Source organism: Impatiens glandulifera, chromosome 8 (genome assembly GCF_907164915.1).
Source record: "Impatiens glandulifera chromosome 8, dImpGla2.1, whole genome shotgun sequence".
NCBI lineage: Eukaryota > Viridiplantae > Streptophyta > Magnoliopsida > Ericales > Balsaminaceae > Impatiens > Impatiens glandulifera.
In genome coordinates, this window is record NC_061869.1 from 5,465,124 (window position 1) to 5,489,347 (window position 24,224).

The 24,224-nt window shown below is 27.5% G+C and overlaps 2 protein-coding genes across 2 annotated transcripts; one reads left to right on the forward strand and one right to left on the reverse strand.

Annotated features, from left to right (window-relative positions):
- Positions 1–7,713: 7,713 nt before the first annotated feature.
- LOC124912770 (MATH domain and coiled-coil domain-containing protein At2g05420-like) lies at positions 7,714–9,074 on the forward strand. The gene is made up of 6 exons (XM_047453418.1): positions 7,714–7,747; positions 7,818–7,932; positions 8,007–8,170; positions 8,262–8,537; positions 8,647–8,701; positions 8,948–9,074. Exons 1-6 carry the CDS (start codon positions 7,714–7,716, stop codon positions 9,072–9,074), a joined length of 771 nt encoding a protein of 256 aa, XP_047309374.1.
- A 1,145-nt stretch (positions 9,075–10,219) lies between these two features.
- Positions 10,220–16,723, reverse strand: LOC124911951 (ABC transporter C family member 14-like). The gene is made up of 10 exons (XM_047452495.1): positions 14,603–16,723; positions 13,319–13,639; positions 13,108–13,194; positions 12,408–13,022; positions 11,874–12,333; positions 11,580–11,794; positions 11,196–11,501; positions 11,027–11,090; positions 10,714–10,953; positions 10,220–10,594 (listed from the first exon to the last, which is right to left on the reverse strand). Exons 1-10 carry the CDS (start codon positions 16,625–16,627, stop codon positions 10,494–10,496), a joined length of 4,434 nt encoding a protein of 1,477 aa, XP_047308451.1. The 5' UTR covers positions 16,628–16,723; the 3' UTR covers positions 10,220–10,493.
- Between the last annotated feature and the right edge of the window lie 7,501 nt (positions 16,724–24,224).

A 24,224-nucleotide genomic window follows, 5' to 3' on the forward strand; every position in this document is an offset into this window, starting at 1 on the left:
TTTTTTTTCAAATCAAGATCTAATATTTTTCTCTAGTCTATCTTGAGTCCTCCTTCTCTTCTCATGCTACCTATACCTAAGGAGAAATGAGAGTCGATTTAAGAAAGACCTATACCTAAGGAGAAAGAATAGACTATTATAAAAAAAAAATTGATGAGAAATTCAAATAAAATGTGTAAAAATAAAAAATAATTTGTTTTCCCTAAATCAAGGAGACATAGAATACCTGGCTTCCTCTTGATTTTGAATCCTCATCGCTTCCCATTTTTCTTCAAATAAAGATCGAATATTTTTTTCTAAGTCTCTCTTGCGTCCTCGTTGCCCCGTTGTCATTCTCCTATTCTATTCTCGTTCTACATATACCTAAGGAGAAAAGAGAGTCGATTTAAGAAAGACATAGACCTAAGGAAAAAAGAGACAATTATAAATACCGTGAGAATTTGATGAGAAATTAATATAAAATGTGTAAAAAATAAAAAATTAATTAATTTTTAATTTCAAAAAAACTTTTATAAATCCACTTAGGCAAGAGAATCCTTAGCTTCCTCTTTATTTCAAATCATCGTCTTCCTTCGCTTCCCATTTTTCTTCAAATCAATATCGAATCTTTTCATCTAGGTCTCTCTTGTTCGTGTCGTTGCCATCCTTCTCTTCTCATGCTACCTATACTTAAGAAGAAAGGAGAGTCGATTTAAGAAAGACATATACCTAAGTAGATGTAAAACTTTGGTAGATGTCACTCTAGATTTTTAATTTGAAGCATCATTATATATATTATCTCCCTTTGTACATATATTACATTTACTTTTGACATTCTCTATCAATCACAAATTCACACACATTTACGTAGGGACTCACAAATGCCATCCTCGACCACAATCAAGATCCACGGAGACAGAGAATATCCGACTTCTTATTCCTATTGATTTCGAATCCTCATCTTTCTTCGCTTCCCATTTTTCTTCAAATTAAGATCGAATATTTTCTTCTAGGTCTCTCTTGCGTCGTCGTCGCCCCGTTGCGTTAAAACCGTCATTCTCATATTCATGTTCTACATATACCTAAGGAGAAAGGAGAGTCGATTTAAGAAAGACATAGACCTAAGGAGAAAGGAGAGACGATTATAAATGCCGTGAGAATTTGATGAGAAATTCATATAAAAATAAAAAATTAATTAATTTTTAATTTAAAAAAATCTTTGGCTTCCTCTTGATTTCAAATCATGGTCTTCCTTCGTTTCCCATTTTTCTTCTAATCAAGACCGAATCTTTTCCTCTAGGTCTCTCTTGCGTCGTCGCCCTCCTCCTCTTCTCATGCTACCTATTAAAGAAAAAGGAGAGTTGATTTAAGAAAGATCTATATACCTAAGGATAAAGGAGAGACGATTGTACCGCAATAACAATGAAATTTTGATGATAATTTATTTAAAAATTGTAAAATTTTGGTAGATGTCACCCTGGATCCCTTTGTACATATATTACCCTTAATTTTGACATTCCCCATCAATCACAAATTTGCACATACATTTACGTAGGGACTCACAAATGTCATCCTCGACCACAAATTCATACACGCATTTTTATAAGGACTCATATATCATCTTACCCTTACTTTTGACATTCCCTCGTTGACCATAAATTCACATATGCATTTTTATAAGGACTCACATATATATCATACCCTTACTTTTGACATTCCCTCATCAATCACAAATTCATCTATTTTTATAAAGACTCACATATATCATCTTACCCACATTTAAATCATATCGCATCAATTGAGACTCGAACTCTTGTCTCATATTAATATGAGATATGTGAACACTTTAACCATTATATAATTTGTGATTTTTGAATTTAATTTAAAACTTTATGTATGTATAAATATTTAATCCTTGTTAATTAATAATAGATAAAATATATAATGAATAAAATAAAATTAATTAATTAATTATATAAATAATAAATATGCATAAAAGGTATAAAAATAATTTTTTAATAAATTATTTGAAATTTTGAATTAATATTTTAAAATTCTAATATATTATTATATTAAATGAATGAAAATTAATAATATAAATAATAAATATTTAGAGAATATATAAAAAAAAACTTTTAATAAAAATGGAGAGTTATGTATGTATATTTAATCAATGTTAATGAATAATAGATAAAAAATACATAGAAATAAAAAGTTACAAATAATATTTTAATAAATTATTTGGATATTTAAATTAAAAATTAAATTAAAATAATTTTAAAATATAATACATAATTATATTAAATTAATAAAAAATTAATATAATGAAACAATAAATAAAAATATTTTTAAAATATAATATATAATTATATTAAATTAGAAAATAGTTAAAATAATGGTGAATATAATAAATATGAAAAAAAAATAAAATATATATTTTAATCAAAATTACAAAATTATTTTAAAATTAATTTAATAAATATGGAAACTAATTTTAGTTACTGACTTTTCATATTTATAACTATATGATTTGTTTTTAAAATTTTTATTTTTAAATAAATTAAATATATATATTTTTTTTATTAAAAAATTATAATTTTTTTTGGTGATACAATAGGAAAATATTAGTATTTATATAAAATTAATGATAAAATATAATATATATAAATTTTAGGAGAGAAAAGGTTTAATATTAATTTTAAAAATATTTATTTATAAATAAATTTTAATATGTCTAATTTTTTTATTTATTAAAAAATATAAAATTATTTATAGGAAAATATAAAATATAGAGAGAGAGAAAATGAGAGAGAAAATAAAAACTAAAATTAATTAAAAAATATATATTATAAATGAGAGAGAAATGTATATACAGAAATTTGTAATTTTGGTTGTAAGCTAAATACCATATTAAACCGTTATTATATATTATTATGTATATTATAAATATTTATATATAAATAAATAAATATGTAATATTAAATATAAGTTTATATAAAATAAATAAATAAAAATAATATATATATATATTAGAAATAAAATAATAAAAATAATAATTAGAGAAGAGAAATTAGTAATTATTAAAAGAAAATATAATTAGTTATTATTTTAAGAGAGAATTTAGGGATTATTATGTATATTAAAAATATTTATACATAAAAATAAACAAATATTTAATATTAAATATATAAATATAAATTATTAATAAGATAATTTTATTTTATATAATTTTTATGAAAAAATATATATTTATATAAAATTAATGAAGAAAAAAATATTTATATGAGAGAAAAAAATAAATTAAATTAAAATATAATAGAAAAGATAAGATAAATTATTAACTATGGTAAGATAGATTAATTAATAATTATGGAGAGTTAATTTTGATAAGAGAGAGAAACTATTATAAAATATGAAAAAATATGGTAAGTGCATATGAGCTGTGGTGAGAGTATTTGTCACACTAAATTTTTTTTATTAAACATTGTTATATATATATATATATATTTCAACTAAAAATAAATAAATTTATAATATTAAATATAAGTTTATATAAAATTAATAAATAAAAATAATATATATATAAGAAATAAAATAATAGAAATAATAATTAGAAATGAGAAATTAATAATTATGAAATGAAATATAATTAGTAATTATTTTAAGAGAGAATTTGGGGATTATTATGTATATTAAAAATATTTATACATAAAAATAAATAAATATTTAATATTAAATATATAAATATAAAATTATTAATAAGATAATATTTGTTTCATATAATTTGTATGAAAAAATATATATTTATATAAAATGAATGAAGAAAAAAAATATTTATATAAAAGCTAAAATAAAATAAAAATTAATTAGGAAAAATAAATTAATAATGATGATAAAAGATATAAATTAGTAATTATAGAAAGTTAATCATGATAAGAGAGAAAAACTCTTATCACTAGTAAAAAAACCAAATCAATAGCCACATGAAATACTGTCGCTATTGGTTAATAGCCACGGTAAACATGACCGTGGTCGCCAATTGAAGCTATAGGCTTTGTAGCTAAAATATAGTTACACCAAGTACTGTCGCTATTAAGTGGCTACAGTATTAAATTACTGTGGCTAAAGTGACAACAAAAATTAATTATCGTCGCTAAAGGGTGGCTAAAGTGACTACAAAAATTAATTATCGTCGCTAAAGGGTGGCTATATTAATTTAAAATTATTAATAATTGTTTTTTTATAATTTACATAATTTAACATGAATAAAAAGTTTTTAAATATTAAAACTATAAGATTTTTATTAGTGAACAAACTTACATAATATTTTTATTAAATTCAAACATTGTTTCTTAATCCTATAATTAACTGAAATAAAATATATGTTTTCCATTTGTTTTTAAAAAGTTCATTAGTCCATAGTCATCAAATGAGTTGGTTTGACAAAAACCTGCCATGAATAAAACAATGAATGTGAAGCCATATCGATCATCTAGTAATACTGTCATTTACTCGTATAATCATTTTAATCACAATTAAGTCATTCATTTAAATCATAAATAAAATGAAAGTTAAAAGAGCCTTAAGTTTAATGCATGTTGAAATCTAATTTTGTGTTTGATCTAATTTTGTGGTCATTTTACAATTAAATTTATCTCACAACTTTATTAACAAGTATCAAAAATCACATGTTTTCCATCTCCCATATTAAACAAATTAAATGAATCTATAGTAAATACATACATATTATATATATAAAAGATCTATAAATTAATTACCTCCTCATACTCAAGTCTAAGGATAGAAAAACAAAAATAACATGAGTTTTGTTGATGAAATGCTTCAATCCTGAAATATCCATGATTAAATTAATGAATATTTAATTAAAAAACAAATATATAATCATTATCATTTACATCAATTGAAAAAAAAAAGATAAAAGAAATGAGATGCATGCCTTTATAAGATAGCATAATTTATTCGTTTGATTTTTCGAGAAAATCTTTGAGACATTCTAATAAAAAATAACAACAATGTAAATCAGATAAGAAAGTATTGAAAAATATGATTTAGGAAAAAGATAAATAAATAAACATTAATTAACCTCGTAGGTAAATTCTTTTCATTTGAACTACTCTAACAAGTTAGTCTTTGAATACCTTGTGAATATTTTGTACAGAGTCTTAAAACAAGAAATGAATAAATATCATAGTAAAATCCATTCATAGGCAAGTCATCTATATTGCATAAATTTTACATAATTATTTAAGGTATTTTCTAAAAACTTATGCAATTATTTAATAGAAGATTAGATACCTTTACATAAACATGATTATCTAGATTCAAGTTCACGAAGTCGGTGTAAGTAACATCCACATTTATTAACAAGGTTCAAGGGTATTGACTACTTACTCTATAACCTTGGAGGTCACGACATGAATTCTTAGTAGAATACCAATCACCTCTTTTGTCTCCTATGAAAGGTCACATTACTACCCAAGACAGGATACACCCAAGAAGCAAAGATACAATGACTAAGTGTGGGCAAATCATTCCAACACACATATTTGAGAAGTCGAAGTAAAACCTGTCAAAAATAAGAGATTAATTGAAAGGAACTGGAGTTATTTAAACTTAAGTAATTAATCACTTGTTTGCACTTGTTTTGATAGGCCTTCAGACCAAATGTAGGGAAAGATGAAAAGCTACAATCTATTTCCTACAATAAAGAACCAGAATCACTGGAAGAAGCTCCACAATAAAATTCAGGGGAAGAACTTGTCAAGAGTTTTCACTTGCTTCCTGTATATAAAATAAATATTAGGATTATATAAAATAAATATTAGGATCATCAGATCAGAACAAAAATGACTAATAATTTCTAACTAGCAATGATGATTGAGGAGAATGGGTCAGTTGTTCCCGTTCTCCCTTTGTTAGCTGATAATATATAATGATAAACCCTCAAAACATGGAAGTAAAACACAACAAAAGTCATACTGTTAGTGAGTGTTTACAGTTCTCACAGAAAAATAGACGATGATTGAGCATCATAAGCAAGTAGTGCTTTGCAGAGAGAATAACAAAAGTAGTGATACTACTTTGCAGAGAGAATAACAAAAGTAGTGATGATCTAGAGGAAGAAGAAGAACCTGAGCTTTCTCCTCCTAGAGGTAGCTGGGTTGGGTTAATCTTGTTTGCCCCTGAATTGAACTAAGAGCCTCAACACCAACCGATGATGTTGATGGTCCAAGAGAACTATCATGAGCAAGGCTGTGCAAATACAAATGCAATTCAACAAAGATCATTAATTAATTCATTACAATTTATATCATTTACACCATGATAACATCTAACAATATACCTGGAGCAAGACCGCTAATCACTACAGACAATTTGAAGAGTTAAATAGATCGATCACTAAACAAACAAATAAATCAGAAGTTTAAAGTGAGATCTAGAAATGAATCAAGGAGGTTTGGAAGCAGTAACACTCACGAAAGCAGATACACTGAGCATTGTTTTTCAAAACAGTTTTGATACATGAACAATAAATTCCTTCTGGGTTTTTTCGGTGCTTCCAGTGGAGACATAAGACAAGCAATCGGCCATTTCCATTTCGAGGACTAGATTAGTACAGCCGGCAATCGGTGGTGGAGATTCAGGAGTAACGGATGAGTGACCAATATTATTATTGCTGATTAGGAATAAGACAGAGAGAACTTACAATATAAGAACGGGAACCGACTTGATGATTGCCATTACAGGTACTTGGATTAGAACAAATTTTGCCTACTTGGATTGGAGCGAGGAATCTGATTACGCAAGGTGAGGGAGAGACTAGAACTGAAAAGGCTGCTTGAGTAATTTAGGGTTAATATTTAGTATTCATTCATAATGTTTATAGGTTAAAATAAATATAAGTGGACCATTATTTAAAAAATGGGTTGATTATGGATATTTAATATTTGTTTTCTAAATTATAACATACCGATAATTAGGATGGGCTAAAAGTTTCTTAAAAAAAGAATAGGCCTAGAGGAATATATTAGTTAATTGATTAAAATCCTATTTAAAAGAATATGCCCAATAACCACAGTGTTTTTATATTGCTGAAGATGAATAAATACTGTGTTTGTGAATTTCTTAGTGATTATTAGCTAAAAAAACATTTTACTGTAGCTAAATTACTCACTATTTACCCAATTTTTACTAGTGTTATATAAAATATGAAGAAATATAGTAAACGCATATGAGCATAATAGATTTGTTTTTATTAAGCATAATTATATATATATATATATATTATATATATATATCTTAAATTAACCCTCCATTGAAAATAAATAAATCTGATTTCTGCTGAAATTCAATCCAATTAAAATGACCTTAAAGATTAAAAATTAAGGAGTATTGAAACCACACAGACAATTATGCCCCTAAATTAATTAAAATATCTCAAGGCTGATGATCATTAATAATATTAAATTGTTTCTCTCAAATGCTGTCTGTCTGTTTTCCATGATATATTAGGTCTCTTCAGTTTCCCATATGAAGCAAATAAATTTGGTATTAAATCCCTTTAACTTCAAATAAATACATAAATTAATTCTCCGACTCTTCCCATACCAAAAACAGCATGCATATATATATATATATATATATATATATATATATACATTTAGTCACTTGTTCCTACTATCTATTTTTTCTACAATTACAAAGGTACTAAATATGGGATCAAAGTTCCAGGGTCAACTGTCACAAGGTTTATTCATCTTTATTTTTCACACTTTTTATCATATACAAATTTCATCATATTCATTTCATTCTATCAGGAAGAGATTATCCACCAGAGCACTTCACTCTAAGAATTGAGTCTTTCTCGCTAATGGTTAAATCCTCGATACATGAATACATTTCCGATCAATTTCAAGTTGGGGACTACACATGGTAATTAGCTACGTACATAATAATATCATGCCATAAATATGTTTTATTTGATTATTTACCATTTTAATATGAAGGAAATTGCACATACATCCCAATGGAAAAAAGGAGAAGGGAAGTAAGGGTTACATCTCCCTATATTTAGAATTGGTCGATACCTTCAAGTCTGGTTGGCCAATAAACGCTGTTATCAAATTCTTTGTATTGAATCAAATCAATAACAAATATTATACTACCCCAGGTATATATATATAGACTCATGTATTCTTCATGCTTTATTTATTGATTTCATTCCATATAATTAACCTTTCATTTTAATGTTTTGATCACAGGCCCAGATTCTGTAGTGGCATTTCATCCGTTGAGCAAACTATCTGGCATCGATAGATTCATTGATCTTCCTACTTTTGAACTTTCTTCTAACGGATATCTTGTTGATGACAAATGTGTGTTTGGTACTGAGGTTCTTCTTGTCAAACAAGATCCCAAACTTGAGGTGTTGATTTTACCGGATGAAGACTCTTGTCTTACCGGCTCCCACATTTGGAAGATCAAATCTTTTTCTAGTCTTTCTCTTGATAATTATGATTCCGAAAATTTTACTTGTGGTGATTTTAAATGGTTAGTATTTGATCTTTTTTTATATCTAGTTCTCTAATATTGAGTTAATTTTGAACTATATGTAATTTTGTTTTTTGAACACACATATTTATGTAGGAATATCAGGCTTTATCCCAGAGGATATAGCGTTGGCAAAAATGATAGTATTTCGGTATATCTATATTTGGATGAATCGACTCTTCCCAACAATACCAAAATCTACGTCAAGTATAGAATTCACTTATTAAACAATGTCAAGTTGAATAAGTTTGATTTTACAAGTATGTTTTCCTTTATTATTTGTATGACTTGTAATCTTGATTTATGGTTTCTACTTAGAACAATTGTTGGTAAATATGTCTTATATATATATATATATGCTCTCAGGTTATCATTACTTCAATGCTTTGTCTCTAAGTTGGGGTTATCCTACGTTCTTAGCATTGGGTGAACTACAAAACCCTAGAAATGGGTTCTTGGTGGACGATTGTTGCTCTGTTGAAGCACATGTTACCATTCTAGGGATGATCAACACTACAACATGATTTTTTTGATTTTTTTAATTCATGGCAAATGGATTATTGGTGGATCATTGGCTCTATTGAAGGTTATGTTATCAATATTCTATGGTTGGTACTGTTCAACAAAACACAATGATCTTTTTTAATGTATTAGTTCGTTATTATTGGTTTTATTACTTGTTTTGACGGAAAGTAATCAATTTGGTTTTTGATTTGTGATATTTATAATTTTGATATATTTAAGATCTTTATTAAATAATTCATGATGCGCTTGATCGGGTAAGGTTTACGTCACTAATACACCAACTTATCAAACTCATTACCTTTAGGTTTTGGTTTTTAAAAATCTGTTGCTTCTGATTTTAGTATTTCGTTCTTTTATAATGTTTTATATATTTCATGAATAAGGGTTAATAATTACTAATTAACACTAAATCAAGATACACTTTAACTACAAATGAATCCCGACGCAAATCTCGCATCTCTAAGATAAAAGTTATCTTGCGTGGAATGCAGTCGCTACTCTTTTCTCCACGCCGAACTTTAGCTACGGGGCAATAATAATTTTAATAAAAAAATTATTACTAAAAAGTTCTGTTAATGACTGATAAAAAAAAATTAGTCACAAAAATACGAGTCTGAATCATTACTGTTGTTGATTTTAGATGGTTAGTATGTTTTTTTCTTAATTTATATTATATTCTGAAATTTATTATAATTTGAAAGCATATTATATTTATACATGTAGGGAATTACAACTTTATCCCAAGGAGATATGGGGATGGTAAAGGGAATAGTATCTTGTTCCTAAAGAAGAAATTTACAAATACATCAAAATAAATATTTTTCATTATATTATTTTATCATCACTATTTAAATTTTATATTTTTTAGGATAAATTTGTTTAATGAAAATTTGTAACAATATTTATTTAGTGAATAAATTGTAATGAAATATGTCAATGTAGTGTTTGGGGGAGGAACCTTCTTCTGGACATATTTCATCTTTTAGAAAAATAAAATTTTTTTTATGAATTTTACTAATTCTATAAATATTAAAGTCAATATTTCTTATTTAAATCTTGATAGTTTACTAAACATTAACTTTTTAAGAACTAATATGATACCCAAAATCATGATCTCGCTTAGATTCAAAGCTTTTTAAGTCAGTTTTGCATTATAAATTTGACCAACATAATAATAAGAATAGAATTGTATTTAAAGTTTCATTGACTACAATTAATAACTAAATAATATAATCAGAGTAGTTGATACTCAGATAAATAGGAGTAACCAAAGAGGATAGAATAGGATATAGAGAACAACATTTGATTCTACATGTAATTTGTAGGCCAGGAAGATTCCAGAACATTTACCAGTAGCCATCGAAACTTCCATGATCAATATCTCAACTCTCTTGGTTATACTTTAGGTTAAAACTATTTCAAAGTCCGGTTGATCGGTTTGCGTACTCTTGTACCAATGCCCCGAAAAGTGATCGCCTCTCCAACAATCTCGACGGTTTGTCGAATTCTTTTGCTAACCCTGTCGGATAACAACATAGATTATTATAAGTATTAAAAAAATTTGAAACCAATGTTTAAAACTATAATCATTTGAACTATTTGAGTGAGTCTTTCTTTATGGGCATATATGTTAATTACCTGCATCGATGACGAGAACTTTGTCGCAGTCCATAACTGTCGGTATTCTGTGAGCAATGCTGATGATCGTGCAAGCCTCGAAGTCTTCGCGTATGATCCTTTGGATCACAGCATCGGTTTGGGAATCAACAGACGCGGTTGCTTCGTCCATGAAAAGTAACCGGCTTCGCTTTAGCATAACCCTACCCAAACAAAGCAGTTGCCTCTGCCCCACGCTCCAATTATCGCCACTGTCAACAACTGCGAAATGAATAGAGTTAACCAATGAATCGAGTTATAAGTTAAAATTTGGAGAAATAACACAAAAATTTACCCAATGAATCGAGTTTTCCCGGTTTTGATGCCACCACGTCCTTAAGCTGGCACCTATCAAGACTCTAACAAAAACAAAACAAAACAAAACAAAACCGGGCTGATTAAAAAATCGAACCAACCAAAAATATTGAATTCAGTTAAGGTTAATGTTAAGGTTAAGATTTTACCTTCCATATATCTTCATCAGAGTATAATCCAACAGGATCAATGTTACTTCTAACAGTTCCTTCAAAAAGTACAGGCTCTTGAGGAATGATCCCAAATCTAGACCTAAGATCATGAAGTCCCAAAACCGATATATCGATTCCATCCACGATTATCTTCCCACCAGACGGCTCGACTAGCCGAAAAAACACCTGAATCATGGTCGATTTCCCACTACCTGTCCTTCCAACCACACCAATCTTTTCACCTCCATTTATCTCGACCGAAATACCTTTCAGAACCAGGGGCGTGTTTGGACGATACCTCACCTGTTCATAAAGAAACACTTATCAACAAAACCGATTGTTTAACCCGAATCTATTCATGAAAATTTGCAAAGAGTTTACCTGCAAATCCTCAAGCTTGACATTGCCATGGGTAGGCCAATTCGGAGAAGGAAGAGTTTCTTCCTTTTTCCATGAAGCTTCGGATGGAATGGCTGTGAACTGTTTTATCCTTTCGACCGAAACCATCTTATTCTCCACGAAGCAACTCATATACACGGCCCAGAACAGAACGCCATTCAGCGACAATCCATATGAAAGACTTAATCCGACGTTTTCTAAGCAATTGGAAAAGAAAGAAAATCAGTTTTTTTCTATGTTATCAAGGCCCAATGAAATATGAATCAAAACACTAACCTGGCTTTATTATACTGCTGGGCAAGATAATGAGAAACAGAGCTGAAATGCAGAGGATGCAGCTTCCAATGAGTTCTAAACGGAATCCCAACCACTCGTTCGATCCGTTATTATGGAAATCCATGCGTAAATTCGCGTTGGCTCTATCGACATTCTCTTGGTAAAACATAAGCTGTTTACCAAAACATCGAATAGTCATAACTCCAGCAATGCTTTCGGAAAAATGAACAATGACAGGCGATTTCGTGATGGAATCGAGTCTAGTTAATTCTCGAGATGTTGCCAAGTAGTAACCTCGGTACCAGAAATTAAGCCATCCGAGAGGAATCATAAGAAAAACAGTCGGCCATGCGTACTGACAAGTGATGATAATAATGCTCAAAACCGTAATGTACATTGCTATCGTCATGGCTAAGAAGAAAGGAATGAAGATATCGATGTTCGTCTGATCGCTAGACGCCTGCACGACATTTTACAACAATTGAAAAAACAATTTATTTTACTGAATCTAAACTGGCGAGAAACGAAACTTACCCGACTAAGTATTCTACCCGAAGGAGTGGTATCGAAAAACGACATGGGAGCATGAAGAATGCTGTAAAGGATATTCTTGAAGAATATCTTGGCCGTTTTTAATCCCCAAAGTGTGACGAATAACGACCGAATGGCTATGAGAACAACCGAAAAAGCAGCTATAATCGCGTACACACGAATGAATCGCGATGCATCAAACGATGCTGCTTGTTTCTCCGAGGTTTCATATGCCAACCAATAATCACCCGCCATTAGAGACGATTGCCAAATCAAGGAGAGCGATAATACCAAAACTACCCCAGGCCAGCCGAAAGCTTCCGTGCAGTATTCTTTGTAAATCGATAAACTAACTTTCCCCGTCTCCCTTTCCTCCTCTTTTATCAGTTTCGAGTTATCTGCTTGGACTTCTTTCTTCAATTCCCCGTTAATCGAACTTGATCGCGAAACTTTCTTTACCAATAATCGGGGAGAATTATCGTTAGCGTTCGCGTTATTCTCCACGTCTACGAGTTCCATGGACGATTCGTGAGCCCCAACCAACGCTTGGAAGTCAGTGCCGGATTCTAGAAGATCGTTATACTTTCCCGATTGAACAATGTTCCCGTCTCGCATCACCTTCCAAAAATAGAATTTGTTTTATTTTTGTTTGATTTGTACGAGGTAATTGTTTAAGGATGAACAAAAGTCAACTGAATTATACCATAATTAGATCAATGTTATGCAAAAAGTCAACTTGATGAGTGACCAGCAAAACTGTCTTATCTTTAAGAGCACCTCTTACACATTCCTGCATATATATATATAAAAGTTTAACACATTTTAATTTCAAATAAAACTAGCCGTTTATGAGTTCTTTTTTAAAATAGACAAGTGTTTACTAATGAAAGTTACATTAATAATTTGTTTTTTACCTTGAAAATCTCAGTACCGGTGTGGGCATCGACTGCACTGAAAACGTCGTCGAGAAAATAGATATCGGAATCCTGATAAACGGCGCGAGCGAGCTGAATTCTTTGCTTTTGGCCACCGCTGAGGTTGATTCCACGCTCACCAATCTCTGTTTGATCGCCGTGTTCCATCATTTCGAAATCTTTTTTCAAACAGCAAACCCTTACGACTTCTTTGTATTTCACTTTGTCCATGGGTAAGCCGAGGAGGATGTTCTCTTCTATTGTCCCATTTTGAATCCATGAAGTTTGAGCAACATAAGCTGTGCTTCCACATACTCTGATCTGCCATAGAAATCGAATAAACAATCAATTGAAGAAATCGGGAAATTGTAAGTATAAGTTTATTGGACCACACAATTCAAAAGTTTAGACCTTGTTCAGCTTGTGTCAAAATGATACTTATTTGAAATTGGTACTTATTTTTTCAAACTTATGAACAAAATTATTTGAAAATCAAAATAACCCTGTCAAAATAAGCTTAGACTTTGTTTTATTTGAAATCAATATATTAAATAAAATTATTATAGATTTATATTATATTAAATACATTTACCATTTTAAGTATTTATATAATCTTACATTTATCTCATCAATCAAATAAAACTATATTACATATTTATATCCTTTTAAATAATTTCACCATTTTAAGAATTTATAATCCAAAATAAGTGAATTCCCAAACTCCAAAGGAACAAGGATAAACTGAAGAATCTCATTGGTTATCCAAATAATTGGATTTCCTATGGGATCAAGTTTCAACATTTTCTCATTAATTATTCTATACAAAAAAAAAATACACTATTAATTAAAAAATATATATTTTTACTTTTTAAGTATTTCTATTCAAATAACTTATTTATTCACAAATAAATTATAACACAAAACATATTTTCTTTTAAATAAAAATAAAAGTCATAAATTATATAAACAAATATTGTAACATTATATATATATATAGTAGTATATTAAAAAATTATATTATCATAAAAGTTAAACTTAAAAATCCTTATAAAATAAATAAATAAATTTGTAAAGTTATATATTTAGTTATGTTTAATAGTGTTGGACTTTTTCAGTCTCGTTCCCCAAATCAACTAACTTTGAAACGGGAAGAAATCTGACCGTCGTAACGAGACAATTCAGTTCGGTTTCAACCCTAAAACCAAAACTACGAGACCATCCCAATTTATAACAATTAATATTTTTACAACAAAAACAAAAAATCAATAGGGAATGATTAAATACCTTTCCAGAAATCTTGTGCATTTCACCAAGAATGGAAGCTAGTAATGAAGATTTTCCAGATCCAACCGTCCCAACAATGGCGGCAAGTTGACCTTTCTTTATAACAATATTCAAATTCTTCACCACCGCCTCATCTCCATCGTCATCCCAACTAAACACCCCATTTCTCACCTCCACCGCCACATCGCCGCCACAATTCTCCGTTCTCTCAACCGAATCACCCACAAGTTCCCTACTACTCATAAACCTATCCAACCTCGCAAGAGAAATCATCGCCTGAGATATCGAAATCATAGATTGAGGAAATGTCCTAATAGGTTCTTGAAGAATCTTAAACAGAGTTGTCGTCGTGAAAACCGTAGCAGCATCAAGTTTAACCCCAAGAAAGATCGCAGTTCCAAATGTAATAGTCGAAATTAACAACGGTGTGCTCCATAAAACAATGATATTACCAGAGATTGAATAAAGAAATTTCGATATCCAATCGAATTCAGCAGCTCGAATTTCCTCAATTCTCTTATTAAAATTAACTTCCCAAGCTTGAAATTTAATAACCCTCATGTAATTCAACATCTCATTTGTAGCTTTCATTCTAAGATCTCTGTTACTCATAATATTACGTTGGAATCTATTGTTCCTCCTCGTACCCAACACGACAAACACAAAAACAAGGAATATCCCGACCACAGCCGCCAATGTCGCCGCGCCTAAAAACCTATATAGTAAGAACAACGCGACGATTAACTGAAGCGGCGTCAACCATATTGAATGGAGTTGAAGCATCATGTCGGATAACTGTTGAGCATCAACCGCCATGTAATTAACGATTTGTCCGACCCCGTGATCTTGTCTAGCCGAACACGACAACCTTAAACCTTTCCGGTATAGCGAAGTGATTAACGCAGCTCGGATTTGCATGCCGAGTTTTTGTGAATTGAAATTGAATTGATGGGAACATAAAACCTCGATGAATTTCGCGATTAAGAGGGTTAATACAAGATAATATCCTTCAGATGGAGAACTTCTATCGCCGGCGGTGAACTTAATGAAATCTTGAATAAGAACAGGACCGACATACATAACGGATAACCTCAAAATTGCAAGAAAAGCTGTAAACGCTAATTGTTTCCAGAAACATCTTAGTAAAGTCGTCCTAACTGGGTTCATTGATTTCTCATTAGGCTTTGGCCAATTCATTTCAAATAAATCAGCCATCTTCTCTGCTTTATGCTCCGGCGAGAGCGCCGGAATTTCATCGGCGGTTAAAGGTGACTTATACCCTTTGCTCAGTAACGGATTCATCCAAATCCAGAAAGCTCTAGATATTAAAGAAGCCGAAGCGAAAGCAGTCACTAACTCCGATTTGTTATCCGATTCCGATTCTTTAACCGGAACAATTCCGGTTGACCCATTAACGGCGACGGCGAGAAGGGTAATCGAAAGTGGGAAGCTAATGAAGGAGACAACATCGTCCGGGAATAAATTATCACTAGAAACCAAACGAATAATCCCGGAAACTGTAAACAACGAAACAACAACGAAATTCGAAACCCAGAAAACTCGAATCGATAATGGATGATTTAAAGAACGAAATCTCTTCTGATGAGCAATTAAAACTAGAATCACTAAATGGGTTAAAGCTTGAAGAATCCAAAAGAACCCATTATTCAACTCGTTTCTACTGAAGATCAGAATGGATAAAGCAGAGTAGATTAAGAACAATAAAACTGTAACGAGAACAGAGACGTTAAACCACAGAGTGGACCTGACCGGAGAAGCTCTGTAATGGGTTTCTAACAACGGTTGAGTGGTTTCAGAATCGGCGGCGCCATGGAATCTTGAATAGAGCTTTTTGATAGCGAAGAAGATGAGTAGGAGAAGGAAGAAGACGTCAATGGAAGAAGAAAGAACACGTTGAGGACAAGAAGAAAGGAAGATGAATCTTAACCAGTGGATTGGATCTGTTGATTCATTAAGGATGGAGGTTGAGCAAGAGGCGGTTGTTATCCATGATGAAGAAGACATGGTTATTGGTAGAGTCGAAAGATTGAAGCTTTTTTCTTTTCTCTCTGCAAATTGCAGAGGAAAAAGGGCTGGGGGAATTGTGAATTAGAAAGGCTGATTCACGAGAAGACAGAAAAAATGTTGTTTTTATATCTTGGGTAAAGTTTGGATTTTGTATTTTAGAGAGAGATCAAGACCGAGTTTGTTTTGAACACCTTTTTCATTTTTCATGATTACTAAAACAATTGATAAAAATCTGAAGCCATGAAAATAAATTTAAAACATTTTAAATAAAATGAAAGTGAAGTCATGAAAATAAACTTAAAACGTTTTAAATAATAATAATGGGAAAGTTATCAATGTAAAAAAAAAATTATTTAAATATATACAGCTCATAAATATAATGAGGTTAAATACCTACTTTATTTGAAAAAATTAAATAATGTTTTTTGTGTTAATTTTTAATTATACTAAGTAAATATTTTTTTTATCAAACTTTTTGTATTAAAAATAATTAGTTTTGAATTTTGAAAAATAAAATAGTAACAAATAAGATTATTTAAGAGCCTCTTTGATATTGGCTAATTTGAAATTATTATAAATTTAATCAAGCTAAAAAATTACTTTTTTATTTAAAATTTATAATCTTTAAATAACTACAAATCAAACTCTAAATTGAAAAATACAGTACTTATTTGAAAATTTTATTCCCACATGAATTTTTAAATATTTAATTAACTTAGAACTTAAAATTAAGTATATCACATTAGGATTAAAATGTGATTTTTTTTTTAAACTTAGTTTGGTATAATATGCATGATATATTTATTTTTATATATATAGATTAAAATGTGCAATTTTTTATAATGTGCTTATTTTTAAAAAAATTTAATATTAAGATCATTATATATAAATATAACTTAAATCTTCATCTGTTATATTAATTAGAAATTATAATAATTTAAAGAATAAGACAAATATTGATCTATAAATTATTTAAATCATCATTTTAAATATAATTGTTATACTAAATGTGAGGCCAGACATCAAACAATAGTTGGACAATTATAATGTTTGAAACAAATAAAGTGTATAAAATAACTTGGATAATATTTAAATATAAGTTAGTAGAATTGCATAAAAAAAAACTAGTTTTGATCAAATGTTTCAATACTTTAAAATTGAAAATACTTTGATATCAAGTTTTTACTAAAGAAGACATTTTAAAGACATAAAAAAAAATAATGATTTTTGGATATTTTAAAAAGATAATGATTATTTTTTTTTATAACAACTTAAATGATATAGATAAATATAAAAAATAATAATTTAAAAATATAAGGTATTTTAATATTTTAATTAATTTACCTTTAACTAATCTCAAATCATTTATTTTTTATCATATAATTTTTTTATAAATTAATAAAAAAAAAAAACAAAATCAAACGAGCTCTCGTGTTAATGGTATTAATACTATACTATTTTTAGAAAATGGTTTGATTTATTAGTTTTCTTAAAATATTTAAATCTAAAATCTATTTGTACCAAGTTCAGACATTAAGAATATCAACAAATGTAGACATTAAGTTATTAATACCTTGTTAAAAATAGAAAAACAAAACAAATTATAGAAATAGTAAATTCAACTTGATTTATATCCTCTTCAATTTTGAGTACATTCTTTTCATCACATCCCTTTAGTTAAGAACATTATTATTAATAATCCAACTAAAACATCAAGTCATTTAGTGTCTTAGTTTGGCTTATATGAAATAAATTATTAATTAATATATATTTTATTAAGTAATTAAAAATATGAACACTTCTTACTTCTATATTAATTTGATTTCTATATATGATGATGGGTTATTTAGGATTTTTATTAAGTTATCTTTAAAACAAATCTTTTAGTGGTTTAGTTTGGGTTTGGGTTTGAGTTTGAATATATCAATTATAACAATTTTATGAATATATGTATAATTAGTTTATATTTTATAATACAATTTAAATATATATATATATATATATATATATATATATATATATTGGATGAGATATTAAATAAATAAAAAGTTGTATGAATTAAGATTTAAAATGTGTTTCAATATATATAGTATAATTAGTTGTACTGCACTAAGTTGTAACTTTAAGATAAAAAAAAAAAAAAAAAACTGGCAGCTAACTTTGTCTTTATTGATCAACCAAGATCAGGTAAGATAGGTGATGAACTGATATGTGTGCTAGATTGGTAGGGTGAGTACTGATATTTGTCTGGAATTGCTTTTTTTTTTTTTTTTTAATTCATCAAATTTTTTTATTCTCTTTATTCATTATTTAATATTTTATTTCAAACTTTTAAGAAAAAATTGGTTTATAAAAATTTAATTAATTGATTCAAAAATTCTAGAAAATAGCGATTAATTCTCAAACATTTTCAAAATAATGACATTGTGAATGATCCTTAACCGCTTATTTTAGTTATTATTTTTTTATTTCAACTAGATAGTCCATCTGAAAATTATCTCTTTTAGCCACATCGATCCATGTCTCCCAATAGTCACCGACGATTTCCGACATAACTAATTGTATTCTAGTCAAATTTCACAAAAGACTTAAAAACGTGTCACAATGTGAAAATGTAAAAAAAGATCAGAAATCGTTTCTACCCTATAACAAATAGGGATAAAAATAATTATGTTATTCCATGTACATTTATTATGTGAAAACTTCTGCTTGAATAATACTAAATATATATATATATATATTTTTTGATAGACATCTTAGACGGTTTGAGTTATTTGAATAATCGAAATCCAAAATATATATTTTCACTTTTACTATTCTCATTACATCACTAAATTAATTAATTAAAATACTAAAATACCTTATATTTTAAATTATTATTTTTTATTTTATCATTATATATTAATACTTTTAAGTTTTTTTTATCCAAAAATATATTCAATTCCTCAAAATCACACCTCAGGTTTTTCAAAATTCCTTAAATGACCAAGGCCCTACAATTTTTCACAATAAAAATCAATGGGGTGTATAATTTATTGAACATGGTGTAAATATCTCCCATTGAAGTAGTTAAAAATATTAATATTGTATTATTTTCGTATAATATATAATAGCTAGTAATATAATTATAATATTCATTATTTATTATAAGTATTATAGCAATTAGTGACACCTAAACTATAATAGTTTAAAAGTAATATTGTAATATCAATTAATTTATTTTTATACAATAAAATATAACACTGAATCTTATGACATAATATTAAATTAAAATTCTATATGCATGTATCCTTTATTGAATGAATATGAAATTGCCAACAAATTGGAATCAATTATTGTTGCCTTTGGAATAATATGGAGACAAAGATTGTAAATAGTCAAAATAAGTATAAACATGGAATTGAAAGAATAAATAAACCTTACCTAAAAAGCTAAAATTATTATGGTCCATGTGCTATGGAGTCTGGAGATAGAAGTGTTTTGTGAATGTTTATTTTCCACGCAATCTCTTTTCGTTTATTAGTGAATATTTATGTGATTTTCTATTAAATGTCTTTTTTCTAAGGCCACATAAACATTTCATATTGGAATGAACATTTCATACCTCATGGATGACATCATGATTAATTATTAATTAAATGTTGAATGCTGAATGTTGGTGGTGGTGAATTTTATTTTTTTTTATAAGAAATGATTGAGAGAGAAAATTTGAGAGAATGAATTAGTGGCGTAAGAAAAAATAACAAATTTTATATTTCTTCTCTCTCTTCACACTTTATCTTTCTTTTTTTAGTCAGTGGTGACAACGTTGTTCCCTCCCTCATTCTCATTCCCCATCACTCCTCTTTTTTTATTTAAAAAAAACATTAAATTTATTCATATTTGGAGTGTTACTAATTTTCGTTGATTAAACAAATAACACGTAAACACATTTAATCAATTAACTAGGTGCATAATTTGCTGTCTGACGGATTCGAAACCAGAACCTCAAAAAGTTGAGAATATCCACATTTTGTTGTGGATAAGTTAAAAGAATGGATGAATAATGATGTTTATAAAAAGAAATTCATTGTTTAAGGGCTTCTTCTAGAGTGAGTTATTTAAAAAAACAAAAGAGTGAAAAATATAATAATGAGTGATGATTTTGAGGATATAATGATTTTTTTTTGTTAAAAAAATTAAATAATATTAATATATTTAAATAAAATAAAATATAATAATTTAAAATAAATGATATTTTAGTATTTTGATTATAGAATTGAGTAATATAATTAATAAGAGGGAGTGAAATGATGTTTGATTTAATTATAATTATTTTAATAATTCAAACCGAAAAATGTCTAAGTTATTATATTGATAATATAATATAATCATTTATAGTTCAAAATATTGTTTTTATCAAATAATATCAATATTATAAATCTAGATTTATTTATTGCATACTAATAATTAATTATACAAGACTTAGTTGAAAAAATGGCACAAATTAAATGCAATAAATTGTAAAACAAAAATATAAACACAATAGAATATAACTAGTCATATAGGCCAAAATTGTATTGGAAAAATTAACATTATTCACTCAAGGGTAATATAATAATAATTTTTGTGACTTCTTTTGTTTTGTTTTGTTTTTGAGTTGGCCTTACTTTAATGATTTATTTATTTATTATTTTATAATTATGTAACTATCAAAGTTTATTATTTAAAGTAGACTAACAAGGTCTCCACCATCAAGCAAATTCTTAATGGTTTCGTTTTAAAACTCTTTTCACTTGAATATAATTCCATTTAATATAAAGCTAGCCAAAACAAACATCAGCAATAATAATGTCAAGGATAATAATAATAAAATAGTGATAAATATGTAAATAATCAAGAAAACATTATAAATATATTGTATAACAATTGCATATTAATAAAAACAAAATTAACATGACCTCCCTTCAAGTTAAAGAAGAAAGTTGCGAGAAGAAAACAATTAATTACAAATATTAAAGGCCTTGATCATGATCAGTTATAACCTTCTTTATCTTCGCCAAATGACTTTCCTACTGAAAATTGCACTTGTTTCGTTCCAACCAAATGCTACAAATGACGAAAACAAATAGGGATATTTGAAATCGCTATTAGTCACGGTTGACATGAGGGTCACCCAATCCATAAAAAAAGGTAGTCATAAAATGTGGAAGGATACAGACTAAAGAAATCCTACCCATAGACAAATTCCAAAGTTGCTAGTCACAAAGTGCATGGCCTAGTGAATAAAGTTTTCCTCTTCCTTACATCAAAATGTGAAAAAAAAAAAGCATAAGCTTGGTTTCCACTTATGGCTAATATTATGAAAAACATCCAACAAAAAAGATGAAATTATGTGAAGAATCGATCACTTACACCTCAACAATTGCAATCTTAAAAGTACCGTATATAGCGATCAAGATGGCTGTTCAAACTCTCTCAATCACAAAGAGCCCGTCTTAGTTGGGGATTAGTATTTCCTTCAAACACATTCAAAAAGAACTATAGATTCATCTCGACGAAGCAAAACAAGTTTTCAAAAGTGCAGGCATTCCGAACAAAACATCTGAGACCAATGAGGAAAACAATAAAGAAAGCCAAAATGATCACTAACCAAAAAAAATGATTTTACATCTAGAATTTACTTCAGAGTTGTTTAATTAGTTATTAAAAATCAAATTGTTTTGTTTATCATCTAAGATTCTCATTGTTTATTTCTATTTGCTTGATTGATCTTGAATTATTTGTAAAAAAAAAATTATTATGAATTTAAAATTTTGTTTGATAAATAAAATTGAACATTTAAGTTAAATAAATTTATCAATTAAAATTTTATAATAAAAATAAATAAAATATTTTTTAATTATTAAAATGCTATATATATTTTAATAAGAATTTATTTAAAAACAATTCAAATAACCATAAAATAAAATAAAAAAATATTTATTTAAATAGACATAATATTTTTGTTGACTAATTTTATGTATAAATATATAAATAAAATAATTTTAACTAAGTATATTTAACTACGAATTGTCTATGTGGATATTTTAAATAAATTATCTATAAATATATATATATATATATTTTAAAAATGTCTATTCATATTAAAAATGAACAATGATAAAAATATTATATTATGAGAAAATATATTGAAATGATCAATATATTATTAATATATTTATATTTTATTATTATTTATTTTGCATGCCGTTATTTTTAGGAGAGATTTAACTAAATCAGGGAGCCTAACACAATAACTCGTCATTAACTTGTGACCAAAAATACTTAATACCTAATCTCTTATAGCTTGTTTGACATGGAATTATTTGTATTTAATTCAAATAATTCCCTTATCACATGTTTTATGCAGGTTAAATAAATTAAATAATTGATACACAAATCAAGTTATCTATTTTATCAATTAAAAATACTATATTATTTTTTATTTTAAATTTTGTAAATTTTAAATAAAAAATAATATAATTCAAATAATTTAAAATAATAAAATTAAATTTATAATCCTTTTTCTTTCTTTCAAATAACCCAAAATCTAACAAACAATTAGTTCAAACATCTTTTTCACTCTTTATTAATTGGTTTTGTCTTATCACAGCTGGTAACTGAGTGCATTTTATAATTTATCATAAAGTATAATAAAATGTTGACTTATTAATTATTATTTATATGAAATCATAGAGAAAAATAGTTGTCCACACAAAATAATAAAGCTAATGGAGGTGATAGATGATTAAAATAGTTTTAGCGTGTATATAATGTTTTTGTTTTAAATAATTAGTAAAATATTAGAAAATGAAAGTAATTTAAACACAACTAAATTATTATGTATTTATTTATAAATAGTCTTATTATCAAAACAACCCTGCCAAATCATAAAAATATTATATCATTTAAAGATAATTCCAAACTAACAGTGACTTAATTAATTATATAAATAAAACTTAAAATAAGGTCTTTCTCATATAATTAATGAACTAATAAAAGATTGACTGGTACATACTATCATTCATGCATATTGATTAATTAATTAGCTATAATTCAAATAAGCCTTTTTGACCACATGCAAATTAAATCGACCTCTATTATGATGAAAGCGAGTGTTTGATTGGTTGTATCTTAAAAAGCAAATTTCCACAAAATATTTAATATTTTATATTACTGTAGCTTTCTTGAGGAAGAGATAATTATAATTCCTTTCTTTTGGACCAAGCAATATTTAGTTTATGACAAATAAATTATTTTCATATTCAATTCTATTCGAAGACCACTAAAACAATGCAATTTGTTTTATACACAGGTTCTTATTTTATTTTATTTTTAAGATTTTATAAAAAATAAAATATTGTTCATTCAAACAATAAGTTATTTGAGTTTTTAATTTTTTTAATTTTTATAATATATTTTTTGTTTAAAGATAAATTAAAAATATTTTAATATTTTGGTGAATAAAATAATTGATTCGGTTATAATTATATTTATGATATAAAAGAGAGAATTTATATAAAAAAACTTGGTAAAATCTAAAAACTTAATTTTATTACTCAAATTATTAATC